This window comes from Ciona intestinalis, chromosome 14 (assembly GCF_000224145.3).
Source record: "Ciona intestinalis chromosome 14, KH, whole genome shotgun sequence".
Lineage (NCBI taxonomy): Eukaryota > Metazoa > Chordata > Ascidiacea > Phlebobranchia > Cionidae > Ciona > Ciona intestinalis.
In genome coordinates, this window is record NC_020179.2 from 2,149,698 (window position 1) to 2,167,331 (window position 17,634).

The 17,634-nt window shown below is 34.9% G+C and overlaps 2 protein-coding genes across 5 annotated transcripts in view; both read left to right on the top strand.

Moving 5' to 3' along the window:
- The first annotated feature begins 3,610 nt into the window (after positions 1–3,610).
- Positions 3,611–7,670, top strand: LOC100184636 (hydroxylysine kinase-like). Its single transcript, XM_002131480.4, has 6 exons — positions 3,611–3,854; positions 4,328–4,444; positions 4,797–4,942; positions 5,788–5,959; positions 6,543–7,078; positions 7,555–7,670. Exons 1-5 carry the CDS (start codon positions 3,623–3,625, stop codon positions 6,956–6,958), a joined length of 1,083 nt encoding a protein of 360 aa, XP_002131516.3. The 5' UTR covers positions 3,611–3,622; the 3' UTR covers positions 6,959–7,078; positions 7,555–7,670.
- A 1,383-nt stretch (positions 7,671–9,053) lies between these two features.
- arfgap-10 (Arf GTPase activating protein 10) overlaps positions 9,054–17,634 on the top strand; it is a 9,871-nt gene continuing 1,290 nt past the window's right edge. Inside the window, exons 1-13 of one of the 4 annotated variants that reach the window (XM_009862395.3) lie at positions 9,054–9,195; positions 9,339–9,457; positions 9,936–10,146; positions 10,545–10,755; positions 10,968–11,093; positions 11,345–11,728; positions 12,546–12,672; positions 13,035–13,194; positions 14,147–14,367; positions 14,890–15,007; positions 15,849–15,887; positions 16,493–16,563; positions 16,666–16,801. In XM_009862395.3, the coding sequence (XP_009860697.1) occupies positions 9,127–9,195; positions 9,339–9,457; positions 9,936–10,146; positions 10,545–10,755; positions 10,968–11,093; positions 11,345–11,728; positions 12,546–12,672; positions 13,035–13,194; positions 14,147–14,367; positions 14,890–15,007; positions 15,849–15,887; positions 16,493–16,563; positions 16,666–16,801 (1,992 nt within the window). In that variant the 5' untranslated portion in view covers positions 9,054–9,126. The remainder of the gene's footprint in view (positions 9,196–9,338; positions 9,458–9,935; positions 10,147–10,544; positions 10,756–10,967; positions 11,094–11,344; positions 11,729–12,545; positions 12,673–13,034; positions 13,195–14,146; positions 14,368–14,889; positions 15,008–15,848; positions 15,888–16,492; positions 16,564–16,665; positions 16,802–17,634) is intronic. The other 3 variants (XM_018814673.2, NM_001128868.1, XM_018814674.2) reach the window with 3 other exon arrangements.

Sequence of the window (17,634 nt, forward strand, 5' to 3'; positions counted from 1 at the left end):
TAAACATTCAGTACGCTGACGCTGAAGGTTTGCTACCGAACTATAAATTCAATATATAGTAGAATGGGGGAAGATGGGACACCTTTTCGTTTTATTTTCTCGTCCCGTTTGGTAGTAAACAAAGAACTTTCAAAAAATTATAACACTGTAACCTAAAGACTCCAATAGACCGTTGTTAATTGTTTAAAACACAACAAAAGTATTTAGATATTATGTGCTGAAGGTGTCCCATCTTCCCCACCCTACTATATGTCCTGGCGCCATAGCGCAGTGGTTAGCACCCCTGGCCCTAGCTTTTAAGCCTCGTCGCTGCTACGACAATTTCTTCAGCCCAGTGGTGACCGACGGCCAAGTTGTCGGCCAATCCCCCCCTTAAGTCACCGTGGTAACTCGTACATAATTATGCTCGCTCGAGGTGTATGAAACAGAACACCAGTGCTTTAACGACTGTCGTTTCCCCGCCACGTGAGGGTAAGTAAATTACATACATTCATATGTAAAATTTTATAAGCTGTTTATTTGTAGTACCGTTGATTGTAACCTCTGTTTTTCTCAAGTTATTTGTGTAATGTCGTCGGTTTAGCACTTAGTGTATTGAGACACGCTTTGCTTTTATTGTTTACGTAATGTTTATATTGTCCGTTTTGAATGTGTTTCTTCTTACTATTTGTGTTCTTTTTTGTTTTCCTTATTATTATTTGACCTGGTATTTTGCATTCCTGGATACTGTTATTTACGCACGTCTTGTTTCCTGTTCCTGTTTCAACGTTTCCGCGTGTTCCTTTTATTGCATTTATTGCCGTTAGTCTAATAATTGCAGCTTGTGACGTGCCGCGCATTGCGCGCCTTTTCTCCTTCCAGTTTTGGGTGTAACAGGCAGTTTTCGTATAGTACTGTTTTTTTTTTGGCTAAAGGTCGTAGCATTGTTTTGTTGGGCAAAGGTTATATTATTGTAAGCGAACTATATCGAATCGTTTAGAAAAGCGGTATTGAGTTGTCGTTTATGTGGTGTAACAGTTTAGTGTATATTTAATTATTATTCATTTCTATGCAGTTTCTATTAAATTACATATTTCTATAGTTGATTCGTATTCAGTGTAGCTCATAACAGACTGCAGCAGTCAGGCACCGCCGTTAAAGCAGCGTCCCCGACTATAAACCACAGTTATAAAACGTAACATTTGTAATAAGATTATGTACAACAAAACGTAAAAACTGCATTTAATTTATTCTTCGGCAGGATTTCTGCCTTTTGGCTAGTCTTTAATGCCAGTTTAAATTGAATGGGAGTTGGGGAGATGGTTTGTTTCATTCACTTTTATCGTCTAGAAGTAAACTCGAGCGGTTGAGGTTGGTTGCCCTCACTAAATGTCGTATAACTTCTTTATTATTTAGCACAGTTCCGATTCATATAGGCTACCTCGCGCCCGTTTATGAATTAGTAGCAAATTTTGTAAGACATTATTACTTTTCTTTTGTATACCTGACAACAGCTGTCCGGTCCTGTGGCATAGTAGTTAGCGCGCCTACCTGTAACCTAGAGGTAATGGGTTCAAGGGCCGACGCTCCCACCATTGTGGGCGTATGTGTCCTTGGGCAAAGACACTTAACGGCAACTGCTCCAACCTAATGGTCACTAATGGGCTGTACAAATTATCAGCCATACAAAAAATTCCCCCCTCCAAAAAATAACACAAAGTAACATACATTGTAACTAAGCTATAGCACGAGGTGTATGAACCAGAACACACGTGTTATAACGACTGTCGTTTTCCGGCCACGCGAGGATAAAGTACGATTCATTCATTCAAAACAACATTAAATCATATGGCCGCACTAACCTATATACATCATATCCAGCATTTTGCAACCCAACTTTCTATAACAACATCAATAAATCTATAATAGGCTGCTACATTTATCTTTTTTTACATGTCAGAAAATTTAAAAAGTCCATTACCGTAGAGCCAACCTCATAAAATAATGAGTTTTTCATTTGTGCTTTTCACTTGCGCCATCATTGCGTTTCACGTTGTCTGTTGTACATAAGTATCGACCCTGGCTTTAATTGTTTAAATGGTGCACGAAAATGATTTTAAACTAAATAGGTATAATACAGTAAAGTGAAAAAAGAAGGGACACAAATATATTGCCAAATGTTTTGCAAAAATAAAATACTTGACGGTTGTTTGGTGATACCACGAAGAATTAGTACTATAGTAGGGTGGGGGAAGACGGGACACCTTCAACGTCTATGGGAGTCGTAATGATACAATTTTATAATTGTTTGAACGTTGTTTGTTTTCTACCAAACGGGACGAGAAAATAGAATGCAAAGGTTTCCCATCTTCCCCACCCCACTATATCATTTCTTTATTAATTGACAACAATTTAAAGAGATGTACTAAAACGCACTAGAAGTCATTTACCGATTCACACAACAGTAAAATGGGTCAGTTTAAAGTTATATATAATGAAATTGTTCGTCTATCGCCATCGGTATAAAGATTTTTTAAAAGCACGTCTTTTGCCAAGTATAGTCTTCCCTAGCCCTATTATATTAGGCTTGTTGTTTAGGTTGTGCTTATGAAGTGACAATCTTGCCTTCACTAGGTGTCGCTCGGAAGTAGTTTCACTTCCAATTGTTACGGCGTGCGAGTCTCCCAAGGATTGACCATGATCCATTTAATGTATTGAGTATAGGCCATGGTTGGACGCCACTCATAGTCTCCTAAGGTCTAATTCCCATTGTCGTTTTGGAATATCTGGTCTCGATTATTAAGACGACTCGACCATTATTAAGTCTGTTTTAAACAAGACTCGGAAAGCATCTGAGTATATCTTTATTGTTGGTTCGTATTTGACGGTGCATAGATTACAAGAGTGGGCATAATTACTTAATTAAAGAACTCTATATTTCTTATTCACACCTGCATGCTTTATCCGCAGCAAGTAACAAGTATAGTTGGACAGGGTGAATTGAAACGCTATATATAGACAAGTTGGGATATTTTTTCAATCACCATTTCGGGTGTCCACTTGATAACTGTTGGGTTAATATTAGGAATTAGAAAAATACATCATTTTATAAATACACAACGTTCGTTATAGTAGTTCACGGTTATTTTTTAAGCCAACTTCAACGAAAATTTGATGAAAACATTTTAATGTTTTATATGCAATTACCTCATGAACCCGCGTTAAAGCGTTCCATCTTATTCCAACCCTGCTATATAACATTCACCTTGAAGGTTGCTTTATTTCTGCAGGTGACGTTTCTCCCAAATTGTAGTAATATGACGAATTTGAGCACCCGCCGCGCGGTAAAAGTTCCCTTAAATGTTACAAAATTATTTTATTAGATCTTCTTCTATGTTAAACGCAATAAAGAGCCATCAAGCAGAAAGTGTTATTTCTATTTTTTTACCAAAACCGTCATTTTTTTATATGGTTGGTGCATGTTACATAATGCCAATGTTAAATTGCCGCTTCAACGCTTTTAACAAATAAAATGCATCCCTACTATTTTACCTGGGGCGGTCGTCGCGCACCAGTAGTTGTTAGAAATTATACGAGCAGTCAGCTTGGGGTATTTGGACGGATTGCAGTATTAGCCTAACTCATGGAACATTTTTATATAGCAGCGTTTGTGTATTTGATTACAGTATTACCTGTTGTAATTAATATGTCTTTGTCTGACAATGCAGTCGTATGTGCATTGAAAGAACAGTTTGGGTTCGAGGTCGAATCTATCAAGTCTCTTGACGGATACGAAGATTTTAATTTTTATGCAAAAGAAGTTTCAAGTCAAAGAGAATTAATGTTAAAAGTAAAAAGGCCTTTACACGACCCTGGTAATTTGTTGTTTTTGGAATTTATGGCACAGTTCGATGCAGTCACGCTTCGCCGCAAAAATGGACAATATTTTACAACATAATTTTGTTTTTGGTTCTATTTGTTCAATATAATTTACATTATTATTTATGGCATATAGCTTAAAAATAGCTTTATAGCTCTGCTGGCATAGTTCACCAAACTATGTGGCATATCTGGTTGTTTTTCTGTGGAAAGAGTTGTCTGCTCGGACACTGAAAAACCAATGAGTCATTTATAGGGGGACAGTAAGTAGCCAAATTTTAACATCGGTTTATGGATAGTACTAGGAATTAAATCTACACTTTCTATTGACCGTTTTCGATTTATCTTCTTCCATATTTGCACCGTTGGCGTCGCGAAAACTTAAATTAAGCCCAGAATGGACTATTTGTAAATCAACTACAAAGTGTGACATTTGTCCTTCAAGGATTTTATATTTTTTTACTAACAGAGAGTCCAACTTCGGATGTTATGCGGAAAGCAATGATTCATTTGCGGTGCCATGGTGTTCTAGCCCCAGAACCAATTCAAAACCGCCACGGAAAATACGACAGCTCTTTCAAGTTTGGTAAGTGGTAAAAGTTGTTGTGAAATCAATCAACAAAGTCCTAATAAATGTGTTCCCAAATTTGATCACCTGTATATGATATAGTAGGGTGGGGGAAGATGGGACACCTTTAGTACATAATATCCAAATCGTGTTCTAAACAACTAACAACGGTGCATGGGAGTTGTGAACATATAGTTTCATAATGAATGTTTTTTGCTTACTACCTAATTGAAAGAAAAAGTAGAATGAACAGGTGTCCCATCTTCCCCCACCCTACTATATACACGCTATTGCTAAGCTCTGGTGTTTTTATCTTACACTGACCCTGATTCACTTTTACCAAATGTCAATCCGTGATATTTTATTGTAGATGATCCTGTTGGAAAGAGGTTTTTGGAGCTTTACACTTTTGTGCCTGGCAAAACTGTTGCGGACACTTTCTGGACACCGAAATCTATGGAGCGTATGGCTGTCAACGTTGGCCAACTGTGCGCGAAAGTAACAATGGCATTACAGGCATGATTAGTTGTTTATACAAACCCAATTAAGTATAAAGGCGGGTTCACACTACGGGCGGTAAAAGCGCTGCCGATGAAAGAGAGCGATTGTCGGCCGATATGTCTGCCGACAAAGCATTCACACACAAATGTAAAATCACCTGGTATCCTGTTCTGTTTGGCGGGAAGTTGTAAAATAAATTAATAGTTTTAGCGTAAATATGCGATTAAAGTAGACGAAAATACCCAGGAAAGAATTTCGTTTAGCAGGCATTGGATTTTAAAGTTTTTAACGCAGATGCCGAATTTAACAAGGATTTGGCTAATGTTATATCTGCCTCTATATTCCATATAGTTTGGTTTTATTTCTTCATTTTTTCTACAAAGTAATTGTTAAAAATGCTCTTAACAATAGTCACAAAACACCTTAACGAACGTTGATGTTTTTAATATTATTACGCTAAATTTACAATATAGTAATCCTGCAACAAAATATATTCATTATTACATTCATATTTACTCGAAAATTATCTCAACTGTTTAATTTGCAGCGAAATAGTTGACGCGAAAACGGTTACTTTTCGCCCCAAATTAAACTGTTCATCGCTAGCTATCATTGGCAGAGCAGAAACTGTTTCTAATCGATTTTCTGTCGCTCGTATCGCTAGTGATGGCGGAAGTGACGTCAGAAAATCGCCAGACTCTCTCGAATCGCCAGCCATCAGCGTTAGTGTCAACCCGTGCGCTAGTGTGAAAACAATTTGAATTAAACGCTCTTTTAGGTTGCCTATACACGTCGTGGTGTAGCTTGCATTAATTAATATTTAATAAAACATTTAAATGGGATTTTCTGTTTGTTTTCAGACATTTACAAGCGACCTGGATATTCCGAACGTGATCTGGCATCCTCAGAATTTTATGAATTTCCAAAAATACGAGCGTTTTGTTCAAGATAAAGTTATGGCTGGCATTATTAAGGACTGCTTTAAACTGTTTGACGAAAATTTTCCAAATGCTAAAAAGAATCTACGAAAGGGTAAACATAATTAAAAGTTCTTAGTGTTATGGCATAGAGTACATTGGGGCAAAATGAAACATTAAGAAAAATATAGTTCTTTTTAATTATTCTTTTAAAAGTACCCATTTATTGATCAATAGTTGCGGTATTAATCTACAGTATTCTATTAGCTCAATAAAGCGAGCAACAAATGAGATTTTTTTATAGTTTTAGTTTTAATTGTGTGAGAAAAAAGGAAAAATGCACATGAACAAAATATGCAGCTTTTAATTAGGAATATATATCTAAGCCTCTAAGGGCTGTATATTTCATACTGTAGACTGTAGAGGTTTGTAAGATTACCCCGCCCTATACTATATGTATAGTAAAGTGGAAGAAAACGGGACACTGTTAGCATATAGTATCCCAATATCATGATCACGTTTTTAAACAATTTAGAGCGTTCTATGAGAGTCTTGAGGATGCAGTTTATTAAATCTTTGAATTGCTTTGTTTACTACTAAATGGGACGAAAAAAAGAATAGTAAAATGGTTCCACCTTCCCCCACCCTACTATCTATTGTATGATTTTTCGGTACACAGTATATTTTAATATCTCCAGGTTTTATTCATTGTGATTTGAGTACGTCGAATATAATACTTGGTGAAGACGAGAGATATGGCGTGATTGACTTTGAATTGATCTGCAAGAGTTACATCGTCTTTGAGCTCTCGGCCTGCGTGGCTTATATAATGACAACTGCAGTACAATACCAGGGAGACCCCATTTTGTTGGCACAACTTGTAATTCGCAGCTATGTGCAAATTTTTCCGTTAAATTTTACAGAACGGAGATTTCTCAGTATCGCGATTTGTGCACGACTGGCGTCTTCATTTCTAATGGCAACTTACCAGGCTACCATTCAGCCTCATAACGTAGAATATCTATTTTCACAAGCTGGCAAATGCCCACAACTCCTTCATGTTTTACTCGAGAGACGGGTAAATCGTAAGAAAGACGATCAAAGCGTTATCTAACATTGTCGACAAGTACTATGTATTAGTATCCATCACTTATGGTGTGGGATTAATTATCAATTTTATAAGTTTTAAAATTTGTATGTAGACCAAAATTTGTATACGGTGGGGTGGGGGAAGACGGGCCTTTAGCACATAAAGGGAAGACGGACCTTTAGCACATAATATCTAAATATTCTAATCGTTTATTCAACAATTAACAACGGTCTATTGGAGACGTGAGGATACGGTTTAATATTTTTTCACAAGTTCTTTGTTTACTACAAAATGGGACGAGATAATGGAATGGAAAGATGTCCCATCTTCCCCACCCTACTGTATTTATATATAGATACTCAAATGTTATCTAAAGGTGTCGGCATATAGTTTCAAATAACAAACCAACTTCTAAAAAACACGTGTCAAAAGTCAAAACTAAGACTTTTCTTTATAGTTGGGTGTTGGGTGGGTAAAATGGAACATCTTTTCACTCTATTTTTTAATCTTATTTGGTAGCAAACAAAAAAACTGTATCTTTACAGATCTCATATATCGTTGTTAATTGCCTAAAACACGTTCAAAATAATAAGATATTATGTGCTAAAGGTTTCCTTTCTTCCCCACCCGACGAAGCGATTTTTGTTAACAACGGCGTATGGCGGTCATGAGGATGCGGTTTTATAATTCTTTTGAACCTTCTTTGTTTACTACCAAATGGAACGGGAAAATAGAGAGTGAAAAGGTGTCCCATATTCCCCCATTCTACTATATAAGTAGCTGGGTGGGAGAAGATGGGACATCTTAAAATATATATAATACCCAATTATTCTGTTCGGGTTTCAAATAAGTCGTAAGGATATTTTATTCTTTGAATGTTGATATTTTATTCTTTGAATGTTCTTTTTTACTACAAAATGGGACGAGAAAATGGAACAAAAAGTTGGGCCATCTTTCCTCGCCCTACTAAATTATTGATTAAACATCGCAGCATACAGTGCTAAGTTAGCACTTTTTTCCATTGGTAACATTTTAACCTTTTTTGATATTAAATTGTTCAAATCTTGTTTTCTTTAGAAAAAAGGTCGATTTTCCTGAAAATTAAGTTTGAAAACGTGCCGCGTGTGCGTAATCTGTTATGTAGAATAACTAAAACAAAATAAAGTCCACATTTTATTATTGTATAGTACGGTGGGGGAAGATGGGACACCTTTAGCACATAATATCCAAATATCCTAATCGTGTTTCAAACAATTAACAACGGCCTGTGGGAGTCGCAAGGATATGGTTTTATAATTCTTTGAATATTTTTGTTACTACTAAATGAGAAGAGACAATAGAATATATACGTGTCCCATCTTCCCCCAACCTACTCTATTGAATAAAAAAGAAGCATTCAATATATCAAATCGGAAAATAGAATTTTCTTTCGTTCTTTAGACACTACAGGAACCGTCAAAGTTTGACACTTTTTCGGATCCCATGAAGCCTACTGTCGCACCCGCAACTTTTTTACTCGAGCGTTTTTACGCGTTTTTTAAACGTTGTTTCGTGTTTTAAATATTCTTACTAATAAAATTCCCATTTAAATACTTTTTTATGTGTGAATATGAAAAGAGTGATCTGTTTTGTTCGAATAGAAACACTATTACACAAGCCAACGTAACAAAACTACTCGTGCGTGATAATATTTTGTGAAGTGCCAGCTGTTTTTTATTTTTCTTATTTTTTTAACGTAAATAATTAAGCTTATGCCACTAAGCTTGTTTTAATCAACCGTATGTATATATAAGTTGAATAGGCAGACAAAAAGATAAAGTTTCTAAAAATATACGTTCATATGCCTGAATAACGAGTATACATCGTCTGTTGTTATGTTATAGCCTGCTGTAAAAAGGTTCGGGTTTATCTCGTGTTGCTAAAATAAATTAGATCTCAATCTCAAAAAATCATTCAATCTCAAATAATTAAGTTTGTTGGTCTGCCATAACTAGTATATAATGAGTTTTCATTTTAAAAACATCGCTCTAAGTTTCACTAAAAACAAAATAGAACCATTATTCTTTGGAAATTACATTCAGTCGGCTACTTAACACCGGTTTACTTTTTCTTGCGTTTTAGAAGTCTAGGATTGTCAATTAATTAGCTTCATAATAACATCTAAACTTCCTGTTCACTTCAAAGACTTAAATATGAAGATTCCTTCAACGGAAGATATAAAAGCAATTTTTAAACGACTTCGTTCCGTGAAAACAAACAAGGTACATGAGAGTCATGGGGCTACTACAACTTTAAGCTTTAATTGTTTCTAATCTGTTTTTTAATAAAGTTAATTTTTGTTAAATAAATATAAATACAGAAAACTTTACCTTTTTATTTTAATTTAATTGATTTATCATTGTAGACGTGTTTTGACTGCGCAGCGAAGAATCCAACCTGGGCCAGCATTACTTACGGTGTTTTTCTATGTATTGACTGCTCAGGTGTTCACAGATCTCTTGGTGTACATCTAACTTTCATAAGGTTAGTTGTGTAATGTAAATTCTATTTCAAAACTCACAATGGCGTTCGCGTAGTTTATCTAATATTGTGGCACAGTGGTTACAGCACTTGTATCTAGATAAGAGACAAGTTCGAGACTCAACGCTGCCAACATTGTGATCAAATTCTTCCTGGACATGGCTATTTAATTTAACTGCAACCTATTGGTCGCTTGTTGTTAAAATTACTATATGAAAAATCACCCATACATAATAAAACCTAAACTAAACCATCAACAAAGTTACATATGTGGTAAATCATAAAGGGGTACAAAGCCGAAGGTATAAAACAGCTTACCCATTTTATGACCACTGTCGTTGCATTTCCATATGAGAGTAATATAAGTTACATTTATTCATTCAATAAAACTAACCTAAATACACAAACTAATTACACTATAATACAGTTCTTGTATTCCAGTTTTCATCCTAAAAAAGTAATTTATTCCTTTCTATCCAAGGTCTGTTGAGTTGGATCAAAAATGGACGTGGGACCAACTACGTTCAATGCAAGTTGGTGGAAATGCGGCAGCAAGAGCATTTTTTCGCTCTCATGGTTGTAACGTGGTATCAGACGATATACAGGCTAAATACAACAGCAGAGCAGCTGTTTTATATAGAGGAAAAATTGAAAGTCTGTCTGCTGAAGCTCTGAAGAAATATGACGCATCGGTTTGTGTTTTGTTTCTTTGATATGTTCTCTGGTCTACTTGTTTTTTTTATTAAAGTGTTTTTAAATCAATCAATTCTAATTTATCTTTTCACAGCAAGATGCAACTTAAAGTAAACATATTTATTGAAACATATTAGATGTTATAAATTAATGACATAAAACCCAAAACACTATTTCCTTGAATGCGCCCATATTGTACTAAATATATATATTAATAAGTCAGTAATATTACCTTTCACTAATTAATTTGTAAAAAAAATAATAAGTATATATATATATTTGTGTGTGTGTAAATTACACAGTGTAATATTAAATACATGTATATAAGCATTTTAATACATAGGCTTTAATTTGATTTATTTGAGGCAGTTTTTAATTTTGAAGTTTTGTTGCATAGGTTCTTCATTTGCCTTCTAATATTGAAGATACTTCTGCAAAGAAAGTCTCCACAGCAGAAGAGGACTTTTTCAGCAAATATACTGGAGGAGCAGTTACTCCCACTCAGAGCCTGAGTAAAGCAACTAAAAGATCAAACTCCCCTTCCCAGGGAATGAAGACCGTGTCCTCTTCACCTGCTCTTCTTTTAGTAGATCAATCAGATGAACAGGGTAGGATCTGTATTACTGTATTTTTTTACAACATATCGAAAAAGAAAGTGGTTATAGCAAAATAAAAATGTAATTGTTATAAATCTAAAAAGTTTAAAGACCACAGGAAGTGTGTAAATTTAAGAAAAAAAAGATGTAAAATTGAAAAAGCGTATATACATTTATATCTAAATTTATAAAATTTTATTTATACATTTTGTTCACTTTGACAGCCAATGGAACTGGTTCACTGTCCAGCAAAGAACAAGTATTTTTTGATAAGTTTACTGCACAGAAACCACTGGCTCCTTCACCAAAACTTAACAAACAAGTGAAAAAAACAACCCTTAAATCAGGAGGTACGTTTCAATCAATGCGTTTATTGCTGATTTTATTTGTACAATCAAAAATAGTTTTGTAGTATTGTCGGCTTTTTTGTGGTCTGAGAGCATTAGTAGTTTTTAGACAAATATGTTGTTTTATTTAACTAACATTTAAACAATAGTTCCAGGGTTTTATATGCTGTTTAATTGAATAAATTTTCAATTACTTTTTTATATATATATATTTACTGAGATTTATATTTGAACAAACACCATTTCTATAACAGGGCCTAGTATAGATAAAGCTCTTTCCGCATGGAACCAGCCAACGACAGAAGACCAAAAACTATCTGACACCAAAACCACCTCATTAAGTGACAAGAAATCTAAAGAAGATGACTTTTTCAAATCTTTCACCAATTCTGAACCCACCCCAACTTTAACCCAAGCTAATGGGAATTCCCCAGGCCCCGCTACACCCCCAAATGAAAACAGCAGCTCCCCTGCATCAGATGAATGGCCAGATTTAGAGGATGATGGTGAAGAAAAGACAGAGAAAGAAACACCGGCTCCAAAGCCCCAGGCGGCACCTAAAGTCATTCTCGCTGCACCAACCCTAAGCTCGCTGTCTAGCACAAAGTCGTCGAGTATTATAACCAAGAAGAAGAAAGGTGAATATGTTGCTTTTGGGTTAAAAATTAGACTTTTTTGGGGGTTTGGGGTAAATGTGCTTTTCTGCTAGGTGTGTGCGTACTTTTGTGTTGGTTTAATTAATTGAAACCTTAGCATACCAAGTATTTAGTTTAATGCCCTTTTCGGTTCAATGCTTTTTCACTAAAGTAGAACACTACCATATGTGCTGCAAGTGTAAGGTTTTTACCTAGAACTAGCTGTTTGTTTTTTGTTTCATTTGTAACAAGATTTTTAATTGTTTTACATTACCTGCACTATGTCTCAGTGGTTAGCCTTACATTGTAACTAGACAATACTGGTTTGATGCTGATTACTAAAACTATTGATGGCACACTTTTTAGGCAAGATACAGAAGTGGTTCTTAAACTTTTTTGTATGCTTTTTTAAAAAAATGCTTATCAGATTTACCCTAATATGTATTATGATTTAAGTTAATTAAAAAGCGAAAACATCCAATTACATCAGTTATATTTAATATGGCAAATGCACTAGCTTTTTGGCAACGAGTTGTTCGATGTCTTGTCAAGTATTACAATTGGTACAATTTTTATGTGAATTTTGTTTGGTAGCTTATTTACCTTTCAAATATGAGAAATTTAACCCAGTTTAAGAAACGCTGAGACACAGGAATAGCTTAAACCCCGCGGTTACTTTCAACATAGCCTACATTGAACCTCTCGTTAAAAAAATCTGTGTATGAAAGTTTTTGAGACAAAACATATGTGTAAACTTCGTTATAACGAATGTTGTTGCTCTGCCATGCAAGGGTGAAATAAACATTATCAATACATGTAGCAGGAGCAAGTAAGAAGGGTGGATTTGGAGCACAAAAAGTGAAGACCAACTTTGATCATCTGGAAGCCCATGCAAAGAAGACGGAAGCCGAATCGAAGTCCTTTCCCTCCCGGACTCCTGCAGAGGAGTAAGTTCCATTATTTTAGATGTAGTTTACAATTCTCTACATATGCAGGTCGTTATCTGTTCTTTTAAGGTTGCAAAGACACTTTACAAAAAGCAGAAAATAGCAGTTAGTTACATTTTTTTTAAATAGGTGGCTTTAAAATGTTTTACTGCACTTACGAAAGTTTTATTATTGGAAAACATATGAGCATTATCAAATTTTACTTTGTCTATTCTTCTTCTGTAGTTGCTCAACAATATTTTGGGCACTATCTATCAAAAAAAGACGATTTTAGTCTGCCACTGCGCTACTACTTTTAAGAAAAATTTGGCAAACGAGTCTAAAAAATGCCCTTTTCTTATTTATACCTTACTTTACCACAGGCCTATCTCTTCAAGACTAACATTATCTGCTGCTCTTACAAATGAAAAGAAGACCAAACACAGTGGGCAAAAAGGTGTCGTAAGTGAGAGGTTAGGAATGGCTGGTGGTGGAAACAGGACCAATGTCTCACATTCTGCCTCTATACAAACCATAGAGCAAGTATGTATGTTGTTTATGTTGTTTTTATCCAGAGTTTTACATATCATATACAATTTTGAGGTTGATTTTTTGTGTGAAAGATGTTAGATAGTCATAACAAATTTAACAATAGGAAATTATAAATTAAAATGGCCATACAGAGATGCTTAAAGGCACAAATATTGCATAAAAATCTAACTGTTAAAGTAAAAAAATTAGAAGGTGCGACAATGTATGGGACAATGTATGGGCTATTGATAAAAAAAATAAACAAATAAAAAATATTGACTTTATAGTATTTTGTTTTCAACCAAACAAAGTCACTTTAATGTTCAGTTTTATTTCTGTGGGGAAATGCGAGGTTACACTGGAGAAGGCACTTTTTTGTGTTTTAAACGGAATTTCTAATTTTATCAAAAAATTTCTATCAATGTACACAAACATTACTTTTTATCAATATACACATTTTTTTTCGTTGGTATGCCCCTTTCAGTTTAGTTTTATTTACCAAACACTTTGTTTTGATACCTGCATTTATGTGCAAGACCTAATTATACACAATATGTTAACTTACCTACACTGACTGGCATATAAAAGCCATATGCTCTAATCCAGTCATGTGCAACCAGTGGCCTGATTTTGCAATGTGCGATTAGCACTTTGAAAAAGTTGTGTGGCTCATTTCCAACCACAATTATTGACGGTTTTTCAATAAACTGTCACACAAGTGTCTAATCGACTGCATTAAATCTATTTCTTAAATACATGGGTCTAGGATAGGAAAGTCGTTTTATGATGCTCTTTTTTTCTCGGAAAATCATGTGGCCACCGTTGTCTTTCAAAATTTTGTATTTGGTCCTCCAGTGAAAAAAGTTGCACGACATGCCTGATCTAAGATCTGTAAAAATAGGTGCAATGCATCACTCATGCAGCCCCCAAATTAAGTTACCCATATCATTACACCAACACCCAGGTTGACCCAAATGGTCGCAAAGATCGACATTTTCGTAACGGACGTCGCAAAAATCGCTACTTGGACGACGACTTTGACAGCGATAGCGATGGAAATGATGATTTTGTTGTTGTTAAAAAGTCACCCTCGTACCTCCATGACTATGAAAGCAGTAGTGTAGATCGAATGTCTTTCGGCAAAAAATCTCAAAATGATTTTGCACCGCCGTCTTATACTCAAAGGTATTTAAGTTTTCTGCATTATCTTCACCACTAATATTGTTTAGTTTGGTCAATTTTTGACAATTGTAGTTAGAATATTGTTATATTTAATTTTATTCTTTGTGGTTGCGGTCCTGTTCAGGGACCTGGGATTTAGGCCAGGTTTGGCCTATTACATTAACAACTGGAAAACTTATTTAAGTTTTTCATGTGCCGGTGCTCGTTTTTGCGATAGCGCAGTCAGACACCTGTTTTTCGCAGTCGGCATCTAAAATCCCTTTGCCCCTAAACCACTAACTATGGTGCCAGACCTTCTGAGTTTTGAATATTGTATTGCATTTGGCTGATCTGTTTGAGGCTGGTTATGTTTTTCCATGTTTAAATCTCCACTATTTATGGGAAGTTTTTTACTTTTTATTCCTGTTTTTTTTTTGCAATTTTAACTAGAATTTCAAAAAAAGATTCTACATCATGAAGTCTAAAGAATATTTTTCCAAAGAAAAATAAATATATATATTTTATTTTCCAAAACCCTATTTTTAGTACAAGGAAAGCTCCAGTGTTTCCTGAAAGTGAAATGAGTGCTGATATGAAAGAGAAGTTACGTGGAGCTAAAGCAATATCATCGGAAATGTTACATGGCAGCACTACAGACAGTGATGTAAGTATTTGTTTTTTGGCAGAATTTTAAAGTGTTTCCATTTTTTGACTGGTTAAAGATTATAATATTTTAAAGCGCATCACTGGAGGATTTCTTTTATTTAAAAAGGCTTAACTTAAGCTGTATATCTACTGATTTTGTTTCTGTATTTTCACTTTTAAGAAATATAATAATTAAGCTTTTTGTTTGTTTTTGTAAAGTTGTANANATTTNTATTTTAAACTTTAAATTTGGGCAATGGGCCAAATTTTGTTTAAATCCCAAGTCCTTTGGCAGACCTGGCTATGGGATTACTGGCTACTGCTATAGGATAGAATTTTTGATTTTTTTAAATATTTGATTTTGCAACTTTTTGGAATAAATTTTACGTTAAATTGTTTTAACGTAAAAAATGTAATTGAAAAGTCTAATGAGCAAACAAGCACATCGCGACCAAAATGCACACACCGGCGCCGAATGACGGTTGCCGGGCTCATGGTACCCCAAACATGTAGCGAGGCTGAGAAAGTGGAGGTAACCATTAGTGGGCAGTAGAGCTGCAACAAAATGGTCATAATACAAAAGTATTACTGACCGAACAATTATTACATTTTTCATATTTTTGTTTTTTTAGTTAATTCAGCATTTATATTTTTAAATGAAACTATTTTTACTGCCTAAAAAAATCTCTTTAGGAATGTAGTTTCTAATAGTCTAACATCTACTTCTATAGAACTATATGTTTTCTGTAGGTTTATGTCCATCTATGATCTATGTTTGCCAGAGTTAAGACTTTAATATTTAATTTTTTATTTTTAAGGGTATAATATTTTTAAAAACTTTGTTTTGCTAACTTTTAAAGTACTACAACACTGTGTCATGGAGCAGTGATCGCCCTCAGGTAAAGAGTGACAACTTGTGCAAAAAAATTCTCTGTTATTTGTCCCATTGCATGCGTATGCGTGTGAATGTTTTTCTCAGTTTCTTCGGAAATTTCATATTTTGTTTCATTATTATTTAGAAACAGGGTCAATATTTTTTTCAGTGTTGTCCGGATAGAGTATTGCATTTGTAAATCTATTTTATTTCCAGTGATTTCATATTTTACCAGGATCACATTGGTCGCAACCAATTAATTAGATTCAAGTTTTACAAATTCATGTTCAAATTTTTCAACTTATTTTTGACCTAAAATTTGTTGTTTTTTGATAGAAATTTCAATTCGAATGTAACTTTAGTTTAGTAGCAGTTTAGCACAATGGTTAAGGTACATTGGTTGTAGCTTTGGTGCTTGTAGCATTAAGGTGGCGGGTTAAATAGGCCTATACTGGTTAAAAAAGTTCAATGAAAATTTTCAAATAAATAAAATATTAAAGGGGGGGCAGGGGGTGTCCCTCTTGGCGCCCACCCCAATGTCTGCTGCTGCTTACAATAAGTTCTAGACGTTGTTTTTATTTTTTTTCTCAATGTTTTCCAAGAGTATTTTATAAGCTTATTTTCACACAGGCTCGTGCACGATTAACAAAATTTGAAGGCCAATCCAGCATCAGTAGTAGTGACTTTTTTGATGAAAACAGGTAAGTGCCCTTTTAACAAGACAGCACCATGTTATACCCAGATTATATTAAAAATACACATGCTACAAATGACAATCTAAAATGCTCTTTACCCCCATCTAGCGGTTCCAACCAACGACGTTTGACTTCAAGTCCACAGTCGGTACTTTCAGCTGACATGACGCAACTAAAGGAGGGTGTTCGTAACATGGCTGGTCGTTTGTCTTCGATGGCAAATGATGTCTACAATGCTATACCTGTAAGTAAACATTTTGAATGAATGAATGTAACTTGTTTATTCTTAGTGGAGTTGTGTAATATGAAAGTTTTTTTTATACACTTACTCAGTGGCGCAGTTAGAAAAAAAAATTTCCAAAAAACGTTTTTTTTTAGTATTTTCTTTTAATTTTTTTATTCAATTTTTATTTTTCATTTTTTTTTTGGTTAAAAGGGGGCGGTTTGTGACCCCCTAACCCCCTGGCTGCGCCACTACACGTACTGCTCACTTTTAGAGTTGCAACTTAGCTAACTTTGTTGCTAAACATTTTTAAGAATTTTTTTGGTTTGGTATTGGTTACAATATGAACCAATTTTAAGCGGCAACTGTATCGGGGTCTTATTTAGTGACGTACACACCCAGAAATGTGGTGGTGTAAATCCAGTAGGGAAGGACTGTGTAACCGCTGCCTGCAAAAAAAATTATAGTTATAGCCAGTTGCATATTTTTACTGAATTTATTTGATGTAACAATACATTCATACAGTACAGTAGTTTTATTCAGAAATTTATGTGCCCCAACTTCATATTTCTGCAAGGAGAGAACCCCCTTTTAATATTATAGGATCTCAGACAAAAATAAACTAATATTTGTCCATACAAACCTATGTTAAATAAACGTATGGCCCGTAAGTTCACCCAGTAATTTATACCCGGCCCTCCTGTAATAGAGGTCTCACACCCCTCCAGTAGGGCACACTGTGACACTTTTTTTTTATTTTATACAACTTACTTTATCCTCGCCTGTCCGAAAAACGACAGTCGTTATCACACGGGTTTAACACCTTACGAGTTACCATGTATGTTACTTTGTGG